Raw genomic sequence first — 21,158 nt, 5'->3', positions numbered from 1 at the left:
CAGAAATGCTTACCCAACATGGTGGAACTCCCTGATTTGTCACCATTTGGTGAAGGTCACATACAGAACCTCCCCACCCCTTTCCAGCCATATTTGCCCTCTCTGCACCCTTGGAAGCTGCCATTCCCTGCTCCCATCTCCAGCAAGCTGTCAGGATCAGTGCCTGCTCTCTGCCATGAATCTCTATATTAGCCTGAGTCTCTCCATGTTTGTTTAGCCTTGCCTTTACCTTTCGCTTCTTGGGTCTCTCTGTAACCTCGACCCACTATATTTAGCTGTCTGCCTGAAATCGAAACGTCTGCTGTGCCCTGCTATCATGATTTGCTGTGTACTATTTGTCTTTTGAACCGGCCAGCAAGGCCTGCTCTATGTAACAAAAACAATTATCTTGCCAGTGGGCGCCGGGCAGCCCAAGGCCGTGTGAGAAGTAACACTCCCTGGTTTATTGCACCTGGTGCTCCTTCCTCCCTCTCTTGGGAACCTTCAAGTTTTGGGCGGGAGAATTCTCTTGAAAAGGGTCTGCAATTGTATCAACGGACAGATTTGACTTTCGCCAGTTTAGGTGACTGAAGTAACTCATCAATAAAACTTTCTTTTCATAGAAGTTCGTTGTGATTTCTTGCTGCACTTGACACAAGCATTTGCCCTGTTTTTCCCTCAGTTGGGAAGCAGAGAGCCACAGCCACTGTGGCAAGGGTGACAGCACAGGCACCTGACCACGAGCAACGGTCCTGTTTCACCTGGAGTGAGGAGGCCCATCGGAATCCCAAGTCTTTCCATATGAAATGGAACGAGGAAGGCCTGTGGAAGCCCCCTGAGGTTTTCACAAGTCCTGCCCGTAAAGTAGCTGCAGAAACGGCCTCTGGCTGGTACAGTGCAATCTTTTATTTCTTTAAATTCAGGTATCCGCTATTTTTTTTTCATTGCTAGTTCGGCGCTTTGGGGACATCTTCACATGTAAGTGCACGGAGACTGGTGTGGCTCGCTTGGGTCCTTTCTGAACTCTGTAAGACAAGAAGACAAATAATTAGAAAAGAGTTGGATCCTTCCAAGTTCAGGGCTGTTGCTAATTTGGAATTGGTTTGGTCCTTCCTTTGTGAAAACTGAACTTACAACTTTTTGCTTTAAAGTAAAGCCAAAGCCAAGCTCTTGCCTCGGCTGTTTCCCAGGGGTCAGAATGGCATGATGTAACACCTCCCCCCCGAAGACTCCAGGGTCTGGTGTGGGATGCAGAGGACAGTCTGACCATCTGGCTGGTGCCCTGGTTGCCCAACGCAGCAGCAGATGTCCCCTGGAATCTCCTGCAACTGGTTGCTGGGTGGGTCCTGCAGTTGCCCAGCAGGCTAATTCTGTAGGCTTCAGCATCCACATGAGAAAAAAACAGCACCTCACCAGATTTGGACTTGGCAACCCCGGGGCCTCTCTGTTTGTAACTGATTCTACACATTGAGCAGGGCATATTCTGGATTTGGCTTACAGTCACCTTCCCTTTCCTCTTCCCACAACAGACACCCTGTGAGGGAGGGGAGGCTGAGAGAGCCCTGAGATTACTGAAGAAGAAGAAGAAGAGTTGGTTCTTTTATGCCGCTTTTCTCTACCCAAAGGAGTCTCAAAGAGGCTTACAGTCGCCTTCCCTTCCTCTCCCCACAACAGACACCCTGTGAGGGAAGGGAAGCTGAGAGAGCCCTGAGATTACTGAAGAAGAGGAGTTGGTTCTCATATGCTGCTTTTCTCTACCTGAAGGAGGCTCAAAGCAGCTTACAGTCACCTTCCCTTTCCTCTTCCCACAACAGACACCCTGTGAGGGAGGTGGGGCTGAGAGAGCCCTGAGATTACTGAAGAAGAAGAAGAGTTGGTTCTTTTATGCCGCTTTTCTCTACCCAAAGGAGTCTCAAAGAGGCTTACAGTCGCCTTCCCTTCCTCTCCCCACAACAGACAACCTGTGAGGGTGGGGAGGCTGAGAGAGCCCTGAGATTACTGAAGAAGAAGAGTTGGTTCTTTTATGCCGCTTTTCTCTACCCAAAGGAGTCTCAAAGAGGCTTACAGTTGCCTTCCCTTCCTCTCCCCACAACAGACAACCTGTGAGGGAAGGGAGACTGAGAGAGCCCTGAGATTACTGAAGAAGAAGAGTTGGTTCTTTTATGCCGCTTTTCTCTACCCAAAGGAGTCTCAAAGAGGCTTACAGTCGCCTTCCCTTCCTCTCCCCACAACAGACAACCTGTAAGGAAGGGAGACTGAGAGAGCCCTGAGATTACTGAAGAAGAAGAGTTGGTTCTTATATGCCGCTTTTCTCTCCCCGAAGGAGTTTCAATGAGGCTTCCAACTGCCTTCCTTTTCCTCTTCCCACAACAGACACCCTGTGAGGCGGGTGAGGCTAAGAGTGTTACTGCTTTGAAAGAACAGCTTTATCAGTGCTGTGGCAAGCCCAAGGGGGAGCATGTGGAGGAGCACGGAATCAAACCTGGCTCGCCAGATTAGAAGTCAGCACTCTTAACCACTATACCAAGCTGGCTCTCATGGCGGTGTTCAACACAGTCAATCACAGGCTTCTAGCCCAATGCCTAGATGATGTGGGGGTCCAAAGTGTGGCCTTCAAATACTTGCAATCATTCCCCCAAGGTGGGAGGTAGAGGATGATGCTGGGAGAGAGAATCTCCAAGCGGCATGCCCTTGTGTGGGAGGATCTGTTCTCTCCCTAATGTTATTTAATATCTATATGCATCCCAGCAGGTCCAGAGTTTCGGCTAAGGTGTCACCACCATGCCGATGACATCCAGTTATATCTGCTGATGGGTGCTCATCCAGATGTTTGGAGGCTGTAGCAGATTGGCTTAAGTGGAGTTGGTTGAAACTGAATCCAGCTTAAAAAGAAGTCTTCTGACTGGGCCAGCAGCAACTAGATGGGTTGCTACCACTCACAACTCTTGACAGTGTCCAGTTAACAACTTCAGCGACCATCAAGAGTCTAGGTGTGACCTTGGACAAACAAACCCTTGTCTATAGAAGCCTAGGTCACAAATGCTGCACACCTGGCCTTTTATCATCTTTGCCCTATCTATCGACATCTGACCTAGCCACTATGATCCATGCAATGGCCATCTCCAGATTGGATGGCTGCAACTTGCTCTATGCAGAGCTACTCTTGAAGCTGCTTTCAAAACTTCCACTGGTCCACAATGCAGCTGTACTTCGACCTGTGCTCTCCCAGCTGCACTGGCTCAAGACTGGAGACTGAATGAGATTTAAAATTTTGGTTATGACCTTTAAAGCCCTAAACAGTCTGGGACCATTGTACTTTTGGGACTGGCTTTTCCTGTACATCCCCCAAAGAGTTTTAAGATTTAACAAGTGAAATTTGCTCAGGATCTCTGGCCCCAAGGATATTGGAATGGCCTTAACCAGGCTGCAGCCTGCAGGAAGTGCTTTCCAATGAGATCAGGTCCTTGAACAATTCTATAGGGCTTGTCAAACAGGCCTATGGTTGAGGCCCAAAATATGCTGGTCTCCCTGTCAGAGCTGTTTTAAACATTTTACCTGTATATTTTATCTTTATTTGAGATCGGGAGATAGGGTGGGAAACAAGTATATATAATTATAAAATAAAAATAAATCTTAGTCCAACGCTAACCCCTGCTACCTCCACCATCTCTCCTCACAGCCATTACAAGGAGTAGCAGCTAAAACCGTAGAGCAGGGATCCTCAACCTGTGGTCCTCCAAATGTTCATGGACTACAATTCCCATGAGCCCCTGCCAGCATTTGCTGGCAGGGGCTCATGGGAATTGTATTCCATGAACATCTGGAGGACCACAGGTTGGGGATCCCTGCTGTAGAGGCCTCCTGGAAGGGGCCTCGTGTGTTCTGTTGGAGAGTCAAATCATCTCGCCATCAGGCTATAACACAGCGGTCCTCTACGCACCTTTTGGCTGTCACATGATCACTGACCATCTTCTGCAAGGCTGGCATCCTGTCCTTCGAGTGGAGATCAGGAAATGAAGTTTGCACCTGGGCCTCTGTACTCAAGCGAGAAGAACGCCATTTCTTGCCTCGGGGTACTTCGACGAAGGAAGTCTGAACCTGTGCTTCAGTAAATACGGGAGGTTTTGACTTCCCCGCCACTTTGGAAATTTGCTCCAATTTCTTCTCCTCTTGGCTTTCCAGTAATATCGGGAATAAAGGTGAATCTTTGTCGAAGGATAAGCCCAAGTTGGCTGTTTGCTTTTGCACTTCTGCTTCCTGCCTGGTGGTCCATACTTCAAGCAGGGATACTGGCAACTCAGGCTCCCCCTGTGCAAGGAGAGCAGCTTCGGCATTGGCAGGCCCTGGCAGGCACACTGGGCTGGCCCTTCGTGATGGGACGGTGGACTCAAGATCGGCCTTGGAAGGCAGTGCCTGGGCCCTGGGCAATTCTTCTGCGGCCTGTGTATCAGACAGTGACATTTGGACCTTGGTGTCAATTGGTGATGAGCTTGACCTTTGCAATTCAGAGCTCTCCATTGGCTCCTTTGTCTTCCACATTTCAAGCAAAGAGGTTTGCTTCTCAGGGGGTTGATCTGGGGCTGAAGATTCAGGTCTGGCTATTGGCACTGAGCTTTCAGACTGTGATTGGAGAAGTGGCTCTTCCATGGATTTCTGCAAATCTGACCAAGAAGTTTGTACCTGGCCATTACTTAGTTCTTTTGCCTTCCATATGTCAGAGAAAGAGGTTTGGACCCCAGTGTCGGCTTGAGATGGGAGAGGAGTCTCGGTTGTTTCAAGTGCAGATGAGGGCACTACATCTTCAGGCTGTGATGGAAAAAGAGGTTCTTCAACAGATTCTGAAATATCCAACTGAGATGTCTGGGCAAGGGCATCACTTACATCTTTTGTCTTCCATATGTCAAGGAGGGAGGTTTGCACCTCAGTGTCCATCTGTGATGGAGGTGAAGACTCAACTGTCTCCACTACAGGAGGCTGCACTACACGTTCTGGTTGTGAGAGAAGAGGAGGTTCTTCCAAAGATGGAGACATATCCGTCCAAGAGGTTTGTGCTCGGGCATCCCTTACATCTTTTGTCTTCCATATGTCCAGAAGGGAGGTTTGCACCTGGGTGTCCATCTGTGATGGAGGTGAAGACTCAGCTGTCTCCAATGCAGGAGGCTGCACTACACGTTCTGGTTGTGAGGGGAAAGAAGGTTCTTCCAAAGATGGAGACATATCTGTCCAAGAGGTCTGTGCTCGGGCATCCCTTAGATCTTTTGTCTTCCATATGTCAAGGAGGGAGGTTTGCACCTGGGTGTCCATCTGTGATGGAGGTGGAGACTCAACTGTCTCCAATGCAGGAGGCTGCACTACACGTTCTGGTTGTGAGGGGAAAGAAGGTTCTTCCAAGGATGGATACATATCTGTCCAAGAGGTCTGTGCTCGGGCATCCCTTAGATCTTTTGTCTTCCATATGTCAAGGAGGGAGGTTTGCACCTGGGTGTCCATCTGTGATGGAGGTGAAGACTCAACTGTCTCCAATACAGGAGGCTGCACTACATGTTCAGGTTGTGAGGGGAGAGGAGGTTCTTCCAAGGATGGGGACATATCCGTCCAAGACGTTTGTGCTCGGGCATCCCTTAGATCTTTTGTCTTCCATATGTCCAGGAGGGAGGTTTGCACCTGGGTGTCCATCTGAGATGGAGGTGAAGACTCAGATGTTTCCAAAGTAGGAGGCTGCACTACACTTTCAGGTTGTGAGGGGAAAGAAGGTTCTTCCAAGGATGGGGACATATCCGTCCAAGAGGTTTGTGCTCGGGCATCCCTTAGGTCTTTTGTCTTCCATATGTCCAGGAGGGAGGTTTGCACCTGGGTGTCCATCTGTGATGGAGGTGAAGACTCAGATGTCTCCAATGCAGGAGGCTGCACTACACTTTCAGGTTGTGAGGGGAGGGAAGGTCTTTCCAAGGATGGGGATATACCTGTCTGAGAGGCTAGTGCTTGGGAGTCCCTCAGATCTTTTGTCTTCCATATATCCAGGAGGGAGGTTTGCACCTGGGTGTCCATTTGTGATGGTGGAGGGGTCTCTGTCTCTTGCATATCCAGCATGGAGGTCTGTAGCTGAACATCAGTATGCAGTCGTGATGAACGCCACCTTCCTCCCAGAGGAATCTCAACATCTGAGGTCTGCACTACAGCGTCAGTTTGTGATGACAGAGGAAGCTCTTCTTGTGCCTCTGGGATCTCAAGGAAGGAAGTTTGTACATGTGTATCAGTTTTGTCTTCTTCTTGCCACGAATCCAACAAAGAGGTTTGTACCCCCAAATCAGCTTGTAATAGAGAATCCTCTTCTTTGAGCTCCAGGACTGCCGGTGCCTTCTGCTCCACTTTATCTGGTTCTGTAGTTTTGCTTGTTTCAAGAAAGGAGGTCTGTGTCAACCTATCCACTGGTTGAATGGGAGGGTGCTCCGTCATCTGCCTTGGCAGCTCACTTCCTGAGGTCTGCGTTTGAACATCGGCCTTCCACAGGTCAGCCAGTGAAGTCTGTACCTGGCTGTCAATCAGTAATGGCGGAGGGGGCTCCACTTCTGTTCTGGTTAAACCCAAGTCAGAAGTCTGGATCTGGGCATCAGCTAAGCTTCTTGCTTGCCATATTTCAAACAAGGATGTTTGGGTCTCGGTGTCATTCCCTGATTTAAGGCAGGGCTTCACTTCTTCCACGCTGGACTGCAGCCCCGAGGTTTGCACCTCAGCATCCGCTTGCAGGCGTGATGCCCGCCACCTGTTTCCCCGGGGTATTTCAACCAATGACGTTTGTACCTCACTGTCCACCGTTGGCGACAAAAGAGGCTCCCTTTGGACTGGGGCCTGAGAAGCTGTTTGCACTTCTGGAAATTCATGGTACCACTTGCGGATCTGAGCTTCTATGAGCTGAGGTGTAATAAGATACTCCCTTCCTTCTGTTATCTCCTCCTGATTCTCATCCGTGGCCTCAACCAGAGACAAGGAAGAGCACTTATGGAGATCAGCAACTAAACTCCTTTCCTGGGACTCAGCATGAGACAAAGACGGCACCTTCTTCATTAGTTCTAGGTCAGAGGTTTGCATCTGGAGTTCTCTTGGGGGGGATGGGAGGCGGGGCTTCCCTGCCAGCTCATAATCTGAGGACTCTGCTCCGTGTGCTGGAGAGGACCGCTTTCTCAGAAGCTCGGGGTTTAAGACCTGACCTTCAGTGGCAGAGTCAGAGAAAGAAGAAGGTTTCCTTAGCAATTCATAAGATGAACTTTGCATGGGCAGGTCAGTCACTGACAGGGAAGAAACCTTCTTCAGCAGTTCAGTGTGGGAAGAGGATTCCGCAGTCTCAATCTGTGACAGCAAAGAAAGTTTCTTCAGAAGTTCAATCGTTGAGGGGTGGACTTGCTCCTTGGAGGACTGTTGTGACGAGCTCCGCTTCTCCTCCTGAATCTCAGGGCTAGATGTTTGTATGCTGGGTGGGGGCCATATTGCTTTTATGGAAAGAGGGGCCTCCAACTCCTCTGCCAGCAGCTCTGATTTGTCTGAAGTGGGCGTTGAAGGCTGCACCCGTATCACACCTTGTGGCTGAGGAACTGGCTTTTCCAGGGAAATATTTGATGTTTGTACCTGGGCAGCAGCTTTTAGTCTGGCAGAACGCCAGTCATTCCCAGGCGGTATTTCCACAGGTAATGTTTGCGCCTCAGCATCAATATATAAGGGATACAATGTGCAGAAGTCCATCCCAGACAACTGAGAAGATGACCGCTTACTCTGCTGCTCAGTCTCAATGGAGGAGGTCTCTTCCCTTTCTGACATGTAGTCTGAAAACGAGGTCTGTATTTGGATGTCTGCTTCTGAAGGGGGCATTTCAAGATCTGAAGTCTGTACCTGGGTCTCAATAAACCTTGGTGAGGGAGCTTCTTTCTCCATACATATTTTCTCTCTACAGGAGGGCTGCACCTGGATTGAGATGACATGCGGCCTTTCAGGTAAAGAAAGAAACGAGGTTTGTGCCTGGGCCTCCCTTTCGCCCGGCAGAGATGGCAGCGAGGTCTGGGCTTGAGCGTCAACACATGATCCTCTTGACAGTCCAGCGAGCGAAGTCTGCCCTTGGACCTCAGTGTCAGATGGGGCTGGGCTACGGAAGGACAGAAAGGAGGTTTGGACTTGAGCTTCTGCACACGGCTCTCTTGGCAGTTCAGTGAATGAAGTCTGCACTTGGGCCTCAGTTTCCGATGGGGATGAGCTCTGCAAGGACACTAAGGAAGTCTGGACTTGAGCTTCTGCACATGGCTTTCTTGGCAGTTCAGCAAATGAAGTCTGCACTTGGGCCTCCGTGGGAACGGGGGCTGGGCTCCGCAAGGACGGAAAAGAAGTTTGGACTTGAGCTTCGGCTTCCCTTGCTAAGCTCAGCCACGAGGTCTGCATCTGAGCATCCACCTCCGAGACGGACTCTTCCTCCTCGGCGGTCAACGAACCAGATGACGTTTGCACTTCAACTTCATGGTGCAGCCGTGACCACCGCCACCGGTTGCCTTCCGGGATGTCCACGTTAGACGTTTGCACCTCAGCCTCAATATACAAGTCTTCATCTTCCTGGGGGGGGGGGGAGGGGGGAGCAAAAAAGAAGGCTGTGTAAATCTTACTTTCAGTATGGAAGCTGACCAGAGACACCCCACGTTCGTCTTTTCTTCAGATCAACACTAAGTGGACACCATAACTCAGAGTTCTGTGCAAGATGAATTATGGAATCCGTGGATGAGGGGACAGGAGGCATATGGAGTGAAATAAAAACGGCTAGTTGTTTACGGAAGACTACTATGCTGATTCAGCAACCAAAACTGGGCTAAGCAGGAGCTTGGGCACATATCTAAAGGGCAGCCTTAACCAGGATCCTTCCTCTCCCTGGGACCTTTCTCCTGAATCTCTAACAAAGCTCCATCCCCAGAGTATAAGTCCCCGGGTTCTCTGAGGGAAGGTGTTGTGAGAGAAAATGGTGAGGAAAAAGGAGAGACAGAGAGAGACAGAAAGAGACAGAGAGACAGAGACAGAGACAGAGAGAGAGACAGAGCACCTGGCTGGGTGTGCATCACGGGGGCGTTCACATCTCTACATGACAAGCTGCCTCCTTTGTCTTTCACAGAAACTGCAGTGCCATTTCCACCCTGGTGGCACCAGTTGGTTGCTTGCTGACTCTCTGTTTCCACTGGATGAACCATCACGAGTTCCTAGCTATACTGCCTGTTTTCACAGCTGAAATGTTCTTCATTGGTGACATCCTCAGGAATAGAAGTTAGATTAATATCAGTGTATCAATTTCAAAGGTAATCTTCAAATATCACACAGGCAATAGCTCAAAGAATGGGGTTGATCCACCAGCAGGATATGTATGACGTTTGCATATCCCTCTGGTGGATCAACACCATACTCTGTAACTTCGTCTATGTGGGTCTACCCTTGTCCCTGACCCAGAAATTGCAACTGGTACAGAATGCGGCTGCGAGGGTCCTCACTAGGTCATCTTGGAGGGCCCATGTCCAGCTGTTGCTGAGACAGCTGCATTGGTTGCTGGTTTGCCTCCGCATCAAGTTCAAGGTTCTGTTTCTGATCTTCAAGGCCAGGGGTAGTCAAACTGCGGCCCTCCAGATGTCCATGGACTACAATTCCCAGGAGCCCCTGCCAGCGAATGCTGGCAGGGGGCTCCTGGGAATTGTAGTTCAAGGACATCTGGAGGGCCGCAGTTTGACTACCCCTGTTCAAGGCTATACATGACCTGGGTCCTACCTATCTGCAGGACAGCTTATCTCCTTGGGCTCCCCTCAGGGCACTTTGCTCTGTGGGTATGAATCTGTTGATGGTCCTAGGCCCTCGGGAAGTATGCCTGGCCTCAACCAGGGCTGGGGCTTTTTCAGTCCTGGCCCTCACCAGGTGGAATGAGCTCCCGGAAGAGCTGCGGGCCCAGTGGGAGTTCTCTGGGTTCTGCAGGGCCTGCAAGATGGAGCTCTTCTGCCAGACTTTTGGTTGAGGCCAGGCCGAATACCAGGTAAATAAGAACAGGTCCTCCCCCGTCCTTTGTGAAATCTGGACACCCCCCCCCCCGGGCCAATCATCACCTCAATTAACATCTTTTCTGTCTTAATAAAACAGTAAGGGGTGTTGGGGTGGGCTCAGTCCGTGATGGGGGGGGCAACAATTGGCCCCTTGGCCCAGGACTGACAAGCGGAGGGGCCAATCGGAAGGCGCTTTGTGCCTTCCGATTGCCCCTCACCTGGACACACCAAAATTCCATTCACCCAGCCCAGTCTGGCTGCCAGTCTGCTCCTGACCACCGCAGGGAGAGGAGGTCAGTAGGGCTGCCAAGGGGGGTGAGAACACAGGCTATGCCAGCCGTTTTTGCCCCAAGGCTGTCCTATGTCATGTCCAACTGCAAATTGCCTCAGAACCCTGACAGAGCTGGCAGGAGGCTGGCGAGTGTGTTCCCTCCCCCTCCCTCCCTTCAGGCCTGCTGCGAAGGAGCCCCTGACTGAGGGGAGGGAGGCATTTCCAAGAGCAACGCAGGGGAGCCTGAGGGCATTCCTTTTTTGGGGGTGGGGGACTTTCCCCTTCTGCAAAACAGTTGCCTGACAGGGAGGCCACAGAAAAGACCCTTCTCACTTAAAATACTGCTCTGGCCGGGGGTTGGACACAGCCAAGCCATGTGTCTTTCTTCTTTGCAACTCTCTGCAGATCTGAAGCCACTGCACAGCATTATTCTGCAGACGAGACTGGTTCTTTTGTCTCCTGTTTCACCTGCACAACAACACTGTGATGTAGGCCTCAAGTCTTTCAATTCAACAACAACCTGTGTGGGAGGCCTTAAATGTTTCTTCTCTACCACAACCCTGTCCACAGTAGCCCTTTCTGCCTGGGGAGCTGATCTTTATACTCTGCAGGTGAGCTGTTATTCCAGGAGCTCACCTGGAGGTTGGCTACCCCTGACTTGGAAATATTCCTGGAGGTTTGGAGGTGGGACTTCAAAATCGTACAATGTCTCAGAGTCCAGCCTTCAAAGGAGACATTTTTGACTGCAGTTGGGAGGGAGTGGTGCAGGTGTGTCCCTCCTGGGCTATGGGCTATGGCCAGCCCTTACCAGCAACTGTCTGTATTCTGGGGCGCAGACAGGCAGACCAGCATCAGTCCTGTGAGTCTGGAAAGTGCAGGAAGATCTAAATAAATACTTACAGCCTGAAACTGTAAATAGAGAATAAGTAAATGGCTGGAGACACATGGTAAGTGGAATGACTTTTTGGGCTGGCAAATAACCTTGGCCTGGCAAATAAAAAAAACAGTATAAAAAACCTTACTAAGGTCAAGACTGCTGTGCACAGAGAGTCTTCCTCTTAGGGTTGCCAGCTTCCCTGTGAGGCTTGCTACCCCACCTCCCTCATGGGGAGTCTGCTATGGGGAGAGAAAGGGAAGACGATTGGAAAATGCTTTGAGACACCTGAGGCCTGCTGGGTCACTGCGGCCCATTCCCAGTTCTCTCAGATCTCTCACAACCCCACATACCTCACAGGTTGACTATTGTGGAGAGACGAATGGAAAAGGTGTTTGTAAACCGCTTTGAGACTCCTTTGGGTAGTAAACAACAGGGTACAAAAATCCGTTCTTCTAAATCCATGAAAGAAACATGTGAGCCCATAACATTTTATCAACAGTGAAAAAATGGAGAAGAAGGAACAGGGTGGACACCTGTGTACTGTGACTACCCCATGTGTATTAGGGCAGAGGGGCATTTTGGTGAATGTGGCCTAATTCACACAAGAAGGGAAATGACGCAGAACTGGGAGGAATTGGTTGCCATGTAATCTTCCCCTAAAAAGAGTCTCCAGTCTGATTTTCCCTTCACATATCTGAGGACATGGCTCTGGAAAGCTCATCTGTAACCACTATGCCACAATTCCCAAAGGTCAGTCCTCTCCCACAATCAATGAACATTACACACCACAGGTTCTTGACACCCATATCTCCACACCCATGCCCTCATTTGCCACCATGCCACCACAACCTCCCACACAACACACACATTCAACCCCATGCCCTTACAGACTGGACAACTCCTCCCCTTCCTCTTCCCACTGCCAAGCTCTAGCGACCGTTGTATTCTTGGAGACAACAGACTTTGCCCCTAGTCTTAGATAATACAACTAGGAATGGATGAGCTGAGAAGTCTAGTAGAGATAGTTAGTTACTGTCGCCATCTGTGCTCTTTTATTCCGTCAATTTTCTGTACTGTTACTTGTTGGCAAGGTTGCACAGCCTTGCCTTCTTATGGGGATTAGTGTTCGTTTGCTGTGCCGTGAGCCGGCTGGTCCTGGGAGAGGCAGTAGAGAAATCTAATAAATAAATAAATATCCTATGAGCTACTGCCTATGTCGTATTTGAAGATTATCTTTGAAACTGATCCGCTAAAATTAGACTGAATCCTATAACTGAGGATGTAACCACTGAAGAAAATTTTTGGCTGCGAAAACGGGCAGTATCCCTCGGAACATGTGTTGGTTACTCCAGCGTGTGAAATAAATACAAAGACATTGATTATCAAAAATTCTTTATTCAGCCTCTGGGTTCTTTTCATTCGGCTTCACTTTGAAGGAATCGACGGTTCTACTCTGGTTATATCTTTCCTGGCAGGAGCTGCAGGTGAACTTGAGTTCACTAGCACTTAACCTGGGGCGGGGATGGCTCTACAACTTCCCTTGGAGACTCCGGCTTCCCTGGATATCATTTAAGCACGCCATACTGAATAATACGCCCAGCAGCAGGAGCTGGCCCTCTCTCTTACCTGAGAACTGCCAATCATCCAGCAGAAAGTGGAAAGGTTTTTAGATTAGTTAAACTCTCAACCCAAGATCTCCTTTATTACAGGAAAATTGAAGTCTATTGCCCCTATTTATTTCTTTTAATCTATCAGAATATATTAGTAGGATTTGGTTGTTGTTTATTGTTTTTTTCCTACTGAGATTATTGTTCCTGCTGGGGGGGGGAGGGCTGGAAGGCATTAATATTGTTGTGTGGTGATAAAGGGGAAGTGAAGAAGAGGACAACCAAAGGAGGGACATTAGGGAGGCCAGCCAAGGGCTGGTGATCCCAGTGACTAAGGGACGCAGGAGATATAGAGGTGGAAGGAAGTGACTCAAATGAAGGAGATACGGCAATGTTCACACCCCTTCTAGCCTCCACCCCATCCCAAGACACAATGATGACAGGAAGAAAAGGACCCTTTCTCCGACATTGGTGTTGTACAATGCCAGGTCCATAATCAATAAGTTTGCTAGCCTACACAACCTTTTTGTAGGATAGAACATGAATCTGGCATACGTGATGGAGACCTGGGCAGGAAAGGGCAAGACTGTCACCCGGGGACAGCTGGCACCCCCTGGGTTCTCAGTCTCTCACCAATCCCAGGCAAAAGGCCGGCGGGGGGGGGGGGGCAGCGATATTGATCCAACAGTGTTGATCCAACAGTGTTTCTCCTTTTGGGTACTCACTGTCCTAAAAATCCCAGGAACTGAATGTGTGAGTCTGGTATGAGACTCAGTGGAGAGTTTGGCCATCTGTCTGGTGTGCCGGCTGCCTACTGCATCAGGAAACGCACGAGGAACACACCCACCTTTCAGGAAATCTGACCTACCACAAAGCAGTTTGAAAACCTTCCCCAATTATTGCCTCCTGTAAGATATGTTGGAGTAAGGGCTCGGAAGGCACAAATGCTTCTAAGGCAGCTACAGGTAGGCTAAAGCCTTCCTTCCCACGGCACACACATTTCATTTGTTCCACGTTTACTACTAGTCAAAACTGTTTTAAACAATGGAAAACCAAAAAAAAAAGAATTTGTCTCATAGACAACAGTGACATCACCGACACCACGCTGCCCTTCAAACCACATTCTGCTATCTAGAGCAGGGGTAGTCAAACTTCGGCCCTCCAGATGTCCATGGACTACAATTCCCACGAGCCCCTGCCAGCGAATGCTGGCAGGGGCTCGTGGGAATTGTAGTCCATGGACATCTGGAGGGCCGAAGTTTGACTACCCCTGCTCTAGAGACAAAGGTCCTCATCTCTGTCCCTAGAGGACCCGTCCCCCCACCCCACCCCACCCCACCCCTGTCCCCCCACCCCACCCCACCCCCGTCCCCCCATCCCACCCCCGTGCCCTCTTACCTGTTCTGACTCCGGTGGAGGCTTCACATGGGCAGACTCGCTGATATTAACACTGCAATACCGGAGACAAGAGATTATCTTAGAGTCCCTTCGACCTGGAAATGGCACCCACAATATCATGTACATCAGGGATACGGTGTATACATATATGCACATTGGAAACTGAGAGAAGATAAACATTCACCGGGGGGGGGGGGGGCTGAAAAGGAAATAAGCTGCAATTAAGTCTGCTGGAATTACCTGAAGAGTACCATCCATGCATGCCACACAGAGCAGGGATGCACAACAGAAGCTGCTACAATAGCTAAGTGGAAGGATATGAAAAGGATTTTTTGAAAACATCTAGACCTAAATAGCTAAAACAGACTTCCTGTGAGGCATTTCTCACTGTGGAAAGCTTTTTTTTTTTTAAAAATTCCAAATATATAGCATGAAAGAATCTGGGGACTTCTCCCAATTATTCCACTTTACTCAAAAAGAAAATACTTTGTATGATTTTTCTTCCAGTGCTCCCCAAAATGTCCTGATTTGTAAAAGTGAAAAAAAATTGGGGAAACGCTGAAAGAAACCACCCGTGAAAGGAGTGAAGCGAAAAATGAGTTTTTACTCAGAATGTATAGTATGAATTATTTTATTTGTTTATTTATATTTCAATTTATATACCACCACTCCCAAATTAATGTTTATGCATACTTTATATACCCCGTTTTCAAAAATGTGCTTGTTCAAAGATAAATCATTTTGACAAATAATATGCTATAATGTGTTTAGTAAGACATCATGAAATAGTTCAGTGTTTCCACTTTTTTAGCTTACCTCTCTGTGACCATAGGAGAGTGTTTCTGTCTAAATAATACCTTCCCTTTGCTTCCTCCAGAATGAGTAATGTGTAAGGCCACCCTGATGCCACCCTGCAAATGGGCGAGATTGGCAAGTGCCCATTCAAGGACACAGTGATCCCGTCCACCTGCCTGTGGAGTTCAGGAAGACCCCCCCCCCCCAAATTCTATCATTTGGCAGAATGCGGAAAACAGAAATGTTCTGGAGGGAATTTTATGAAGGGATTAGAACTTTAGTAGAATGGAACAGTCCAAGAAGGTACCATATAAAGGGGGAAGGCTTTAATCCATTTTATGATTATTGTGGGCATCACCTGGTTTTACTGCATTTTCTTGTATTTGGCAATCCAGTTCCTATATCGTCTATGCCTGTTCCTTAATCCTGCACTCTGAGTTATTCAGCATTGTTCACTTGTGGTCTTATTCTGCCTGATTACACTGCTTATGTCATGCAATCTACCCTGAGTCTCAATAAGAAAGCCGGACTTTAAATTAAATTTAAAAAACACATTAAAAGTAGCAAGTCAAGTCAGATTTTATTGCATGTAGCCATAGGCCATTACAATACAAAAGGAAAATATAAAAGGATTTAAAACATTTCAGATCAGTAATAAAAAGTAAAGAAGAGAATGTGCAATCTCAGATAATAACTACTTAACATCATAAGAACATTTCCAGATTACATACGTCCACCTATCCTATAGCTCTTCTAGGTATTTGCTCTCTGCAGGACCACTTTGGCTCCTATTTTCTTTGCCACAAGGGCAAATAATGACATTTTGTTAGAAACAAATGAATTAGTATCTGCAAACAAAAACACAAGTTTTTCCTGCTTGGATTTATCATTTAGCCCATCTAGTAGGCCAGCAAGAAATCTGGCCCTAGGATCTGTATACAATGGGCAAGTGAGAATGTAATGTGGGAGATCCTCCAGGACTAAAGCTCCACAAATACAGAAGCATTGATCTTTTGGTGTTTTATGGCAGTGGTCCCCAACCTTTCCGAGGCTGGGGACCTTCGCGGCCCGGCAGCGGGCCACGGCCCACAGGTTGGGGACCACTGTTTTATGGTATCGCCCACTCAGTAGATCTGTTGGCATTGTTTGAAATCGCATGGAGGTAAAAGCTACTCTGAGAAGATGAGTTGAAAGATAGACTAAATAGGAAGATCTCAAATGATTTATTTTGAATAGTTTGTACCAGGGTGAACTTTTTAGATTGCGGGATTAGTGATCTATCAATCAAGGCATCTGAGAAAAATACTCAGTCTCTGAGTTGGTTATTATCTACTGAAGAGTTTAACAGGTCGTCTGGGATGGAATAACGTGACAAAATGTTGTTTAAAAATCTGGAGCGAGAAGGATCTTTGGCCAACAAACGCTTAAAAGATTGTTCACTAAGCAAATTTGAACTAGATGTTCCATGCTTCCATTTCTTCCATACTTTTACAATGGCCAAATGTATGCGAGCCCTAATTGAGGCAGACCAGTTTCTGCTTTCATAAGAGCTGCTGATGTCCCCTTTGGAAGGACTAAGATATGCTTGGGGAAAAGATTTTGAATAGTTTCTAGGCTGGTAATAATATCTTCCTTCCAACCCCAGATTTTGGCAGCGTACAAGAGGTGAGGGACGACCTTGCTAGTAAATAGTTTCAAGGCTGGGTCTGTAAGATGTCCTCCCTTTGTGTAGTAGAATCTCAGAATAGACCCAACTAACCTCAGTGCAGAGGACGTGATGGTTTCTAGGTGTGCATTCCATTTCTGGGTGTCTTTAAATGTGACTCCCAGATATTTGAAAGAGCTACATTGTACGATAGGGTGCTTATGTATACTCCAGGGTGATTTTTTTTGGTCTTTTTCTAAAAACAATTACTTTTGTCTTCTCATATTTAATGCTGACTCCTACTTGCAGTATGCACCTAGTTCTTGCAGCAGCCTTCTTAGCCCAATTTTAGTAAAAGAAATTAAGGCCATGTCATCAGCATACAATAAAATGGAGATATTTTATTGGCCAAGAGATGGTGGGAAAAATGGGGACCAGAAAGCCTCTCAACTATGTTGTTTATATACAGATTGAATAGGAGAAGAGCCAATAGCTCGGTGCTCGGCCCGGTACTTTTTAACGTATTTATTAATGATCTAATTGAGGGGGTGGAGGGACTACTCATCAAGTTTGCAGATGACACCAAATTGGGAGGACTGGCAAATATTCTGGAAGATAGAGACAGAGTTCAACGAGATCTGAACACAATGGAAAAATGGGCAAATGAGAACATGATGCAATTTAATAAAGATAAGTGTAAAGTTCTGCATCTGGGTCAGAAAAATGAAAAGCATGCCTACTGGATGGGGGATACGCTTCTAGGTAACACTGTGTGTGAACGAGACCTTGGGGTACTTGTGGATTGTAAACTAAACATGAGCAGGCAGTGTGATGCAGCGGTAAAAAAGGCGAATGCTATTTTGGGCTGTATCAACAGGGGCATCACATCAAAATCACAAGATGTCATAGTCCCATTGTATATGGCACTGGTCAGGCCACACCTGGAGTACTGTGTGGAGTTCTGGAGGCCTCACTTCAAGAAGGACGTAGATAAAATTGAAAGGGTACAGAGGAGAGCGACGAAGATGATCTGGGGCCAAGGGACCAAGCCCTATGAAGATAGGTTGAGGGACTTGGGAATGTTCAGCCTGGAGAAAAGGAGAATATGGATATGTACGTCCATGTACTGGTTAAAATTGCTTTTTTCCACAAAGGTTTTGCTTTACCTAATGATGTCTGAATCATTGGTTGTGCCGTGGATATCCACTCTTGAGAAAAAACTTTGCTCATATGGTCTATCCGAACAGTTAATGCTGTCTCCGGGTTTCAACCGAGCAAAGGAAATGATAAAGCAAAGAATCCTAGATATCCATCGACAACAGGATTTCAATCAAGTAAAAAATCCACTTTTTCCAATGCCTCCACTTAATAATTTGAGGCCATTACTTTATTTATCTAATCTTGTTTCCCCAGAACATAGGAGATCATTTACTCTCTTATGCTATAACATGCTCCCATACGTTTTAGGGAAGGCTTATTCAAAAAATTACCCATCTGTAATGCATCTGCCAGGATGGGAGCATGGAGACATCTGAACATGTATTACTCCAATGTAGGCTATACGATCAATTCAGGGGAGAACTTATACCTTCCCCACAGAATAAGCCCAACTCAGAGGCAATCACAGACCTGTTGTCAGACAAAAGCACAGAAATAACTTCTGCTGTGGCCAGATTTGCTTGGAGAGCTATCAAAACAAGGAAGAGCTGGGTGGATTCGGAGCAACTTAGGTACAGATAGTCTCAATTGCTTGTGAGTTTTAAAACCAGAATGATTCTTATAGCTGGAATGTTTTTAAATTTTATACTATTTTCGTTATCAACGATTCTTTTATCTTGTTGATGCCAGATGTTTTTATGTGTTTTGTAATTTGACTACTGGTCTAGTACCGCAATAAATTTATCTATCTACAAACTTTTATTGTAAACCGAGCTGCAAGCTGCAAGGAAAGGGTGGTATAGAAATGTAAACAAACAAATAATAGCCTGAATTCCGAATAAAATCATACTTTAAACCCAAAGATTAACATTATTGCCCCTGACTAAACATGTTCTGGCCTTCCTTCGTGGTCAGACAGTATTATTACAGATATAGTCATTTCTAACCCTGGCAAGCCTGGCCTGGTGGAAATTTGCCTCCCAACCCCAAACCGGTGATCAGCATTTCTCTGGCATACAAGAGAGGGTCACAAGAGCCAAGTTCAGACACGATTCCTTCTTCCCACCCACCTACAATCCGCCTAATTTCACAGAATCAGCATTTCTGTCTGATAGCTATCTAAAAGGTAAAGGTATCCGCTGTGACAGCACCGAGTCATGTCTGACCCTTGGGGTGACGCCCTCCAGCGTTTTCATGGCAGACTCAATACGGGGTGGTTTGCCAGTGCCTTCCCCAGTCATTACCGTTTACCCCCAAGCAAGCTGGGTACTCATTTTACTGACCTCAGAAGGATGGAAGGCTGAGTCAACCTTGAGCTGGCTGCTGGGATCGTACTCCCAGCCTCATGGGCAGACAGCTTCAGACAGCATTTCTGCCATTTACCACTCTGTGCCACAAGAGGCTCTGATAGCTATCTAGCCTCTGCTTAAAAATTTCCAAAGAAGGAGATGGAAGCCTGTTCCACTGTCAGGAACCTCTTCCAGATGTGTAGCCGAAAATTCTTTTGAATTAATTTCAACCCATTGGTTCTGGTCTGACCCTCTGGGGCAAGAGAGAACAATTCTGCTCCATCCTCCATATGGCACCCTTTTAAATACTTGAAGATGGTTCTCAGATCCCCTCTCAGTCGTCTCCTCTCCAGGCTAAACAGACCAAGCTCCCCTAACCTTTCTTCATATGTCTTGATCTCCAAACCCCTCACCATCTTTGTTGCCCTCCTCTGGACACCTTCCAGTTTGCCTTCATCCCTCTTCAACTGGGGTGCCTAAAACTGAGGTCTAACCAGAGGAAAGCGGTACCATCACTTTGTGCATCTGGACCCTATACTTCTTTTGATACATCCCCTAATCCCGTTTGCCGTTTTAGCCACTGAGTCACACTGCTGACTCATGTTCAGTGTATGGTCTACTAAGACTCCTTGATCCTTTTCACACGTGCTACTACCAAGACAAGTCCCCCATCCTATTATTATTATTATTATTATTATTATTATTATTATTATTATTATTATTATTATTATTATTATTATTATTATTATTATTATTATTATTATTATTATTATTATTATTATTATATGTATTTCCCGCCACTCCCTACAGGCTCGTGGCGGGTAACAATAGTCTTAAAATCCTATAGTGATGCGCATGACTTTTCCTACCTAAATGGCAAAACTTTGCATTGAGCACTATTGAAATTCCTTTTAGCCCAGTTTTCCACCCTGTCAAGATCACCCTGTGTCTCGATTCTGTCTCCTGCCGTCTTTGCTCCCCCTCTCAGTTTGGCACCCTCTGCAGATTTAATAACCGCCCCCTCTGTTCCTTCATCTGTTCCTTCATCCCAATCACGTCTAGGTGTGTTGAACATCACTGGGCCCAGGGCAGATCCCCGAGGCAGCCCACTCAGCACTCCTCTCCAGGGGTTCACTGGCAGGCACCCGTCCAGGGCACTGGGGAAAAGGGACCTTACCAGGTCGAGGACTGGGTTTCCGGTGGGCTGGCACAGCAGAAGAATTTCCTCCAGCTTCCTAGAGAACAGAGCGAAGGGCGCTTCAGGGCACCTGCACCAGGGCGCTTTCCTCTGGGCAGACCCGCTCCCAGCCCCCCCACCCCCCAGCTGGCCTCCAAGTGGGGCCGCCTCTCCCCCAAGGGCCCAAGAGGGGAGGCCGCCCCAGGTTCCCCAGGAGGGTGTGGGGCCACCTGGAGAGCTGGGCTGGAGTCCCCGCTCCTCCATCTGCAGTTCTCCCCGAGCTCCCTCCCAGGCGGCTGCGGTGGGGGCAGGAAGGGGGGCGGCCCCTCTGGGCAGCGCGCGAGAAGCCCCGCCGCTCACCTTTCCTCTTGCCCATGCTGCCCTCGCCCGTCCCGTCCGGCCTTCCCGGGGCACGCAGCGGCGCAGGTGGACAGGTGGGCAGGTGGGCGGGCGGGGACCCCTCGGGCGATGCCGCGCCGGCCGGACGTCACCGAGAGGCTTTTTGGCGTCACCGGCATTCTTGGCCGGAGGGGGGGCTGGGGGGGGCGGGCTGGTTGCGCCCCCTCCCCCTCCCCCTCCCCCCGCGTGCCCGTTGGAGGGGCAGCCCCGGTGGACGTGGACCCCCCCGCCCAGAAAAGGCGGCGTCTCCGTCGGAGGGGGACCTTGGACCCCCCCCCCCCACTACCCCCCGCGCTCCAGCCTCCCCGGGCGGCGGCTTGTGATCCCAGCGGGCGGGGTGCGCTGCCTCCGGCTCCGGGGCTACCTTTCCCCCGGGGTTGGCCAGCGAGCACCCCGGGCCAAGCGGCGGCGGCGCCTCCTCCTGCTGCTGGCGGGCCGGGCCCCTGGCTCCCCACCGCGGACGCCGGCCTTGGCCCCTGACCCTGGTCCTTGCAAGGCTCGGCCTTGCCCATTTCCC

The 21,158-nt window shown here is 48.5% G+C and overlaps 1 protein-coding gene across 1 annotated transcript; it reads right to left on the bottom strand.

Annotated features, from left to right (window-relative positions):
* Window positions 1-701: 701 nt before the first annotated feature.
* On the bottom strand, window positions 702-20,715 carry LOC143820291 (uncharacterized). Its single transcript, XM_077302907.1, has 5 exons — window positions 20,603-20,715; window positions 20,243-20,300; window positions 14,179-14,230; window positions 3,920-8,571; window positions 702-1,004 (listed from the first exon to the last, which is right to left on the bottom strand). The coding sequence occupies exons 1-5, from the start codon at window positions 20,616-20,618 to the stop codon at window positions 899-901; spliced, it is 4,884 nt and encodes a 1,627-aa protein (XP_077159022.1). The 5' UTR covers window positions 20,619-20,715; the 3' UTR covers window positions 702-898.
* Between the last annotated feature and the right edge of the window lie 443 nt (window positions 20,716-21,158).

This window comes from Paroedura picta, chromosome 11 (assembly GCF_049243985.1).
Source record: "Paroedura picta isolate Pp20150507F chromosome 11, Ppicta_v3.0, whole genome shotgun sequence".
In the NCBI taxonomy this organism is placed as follows: Eukaryota; Metazoa; Chordata; class Lepidosauria; order Squamata; family Gekkonidae; genus Paroedura; species Paroedura picta.
The sequence above is the reverse complement of the archived record's forward strand: the minus strand, read 5'-3'. Positions and strand labels throughout refer to the sequence as shown.

Bases quoted from the DNA above. Each gene is read 5' to 3' on its own strand.
- LOC143820291 (XM_077302907.1), bottom strand. The intron at 14,231-20,242 runs GTAAGGTCCCTT...CCGGTATTGCAG, and splicing joins GAAACCCAGTCCTCGACCTG to TGTTAATATCAGCGAGTCTG. The intron at 1,005-3,919 runs GTGCGTAGAGGA...CTTGTCTTACAG, and splicing joins GATCATGTGACAGCCAAAAG to AGTTCAGAAAGGACCCAAGC.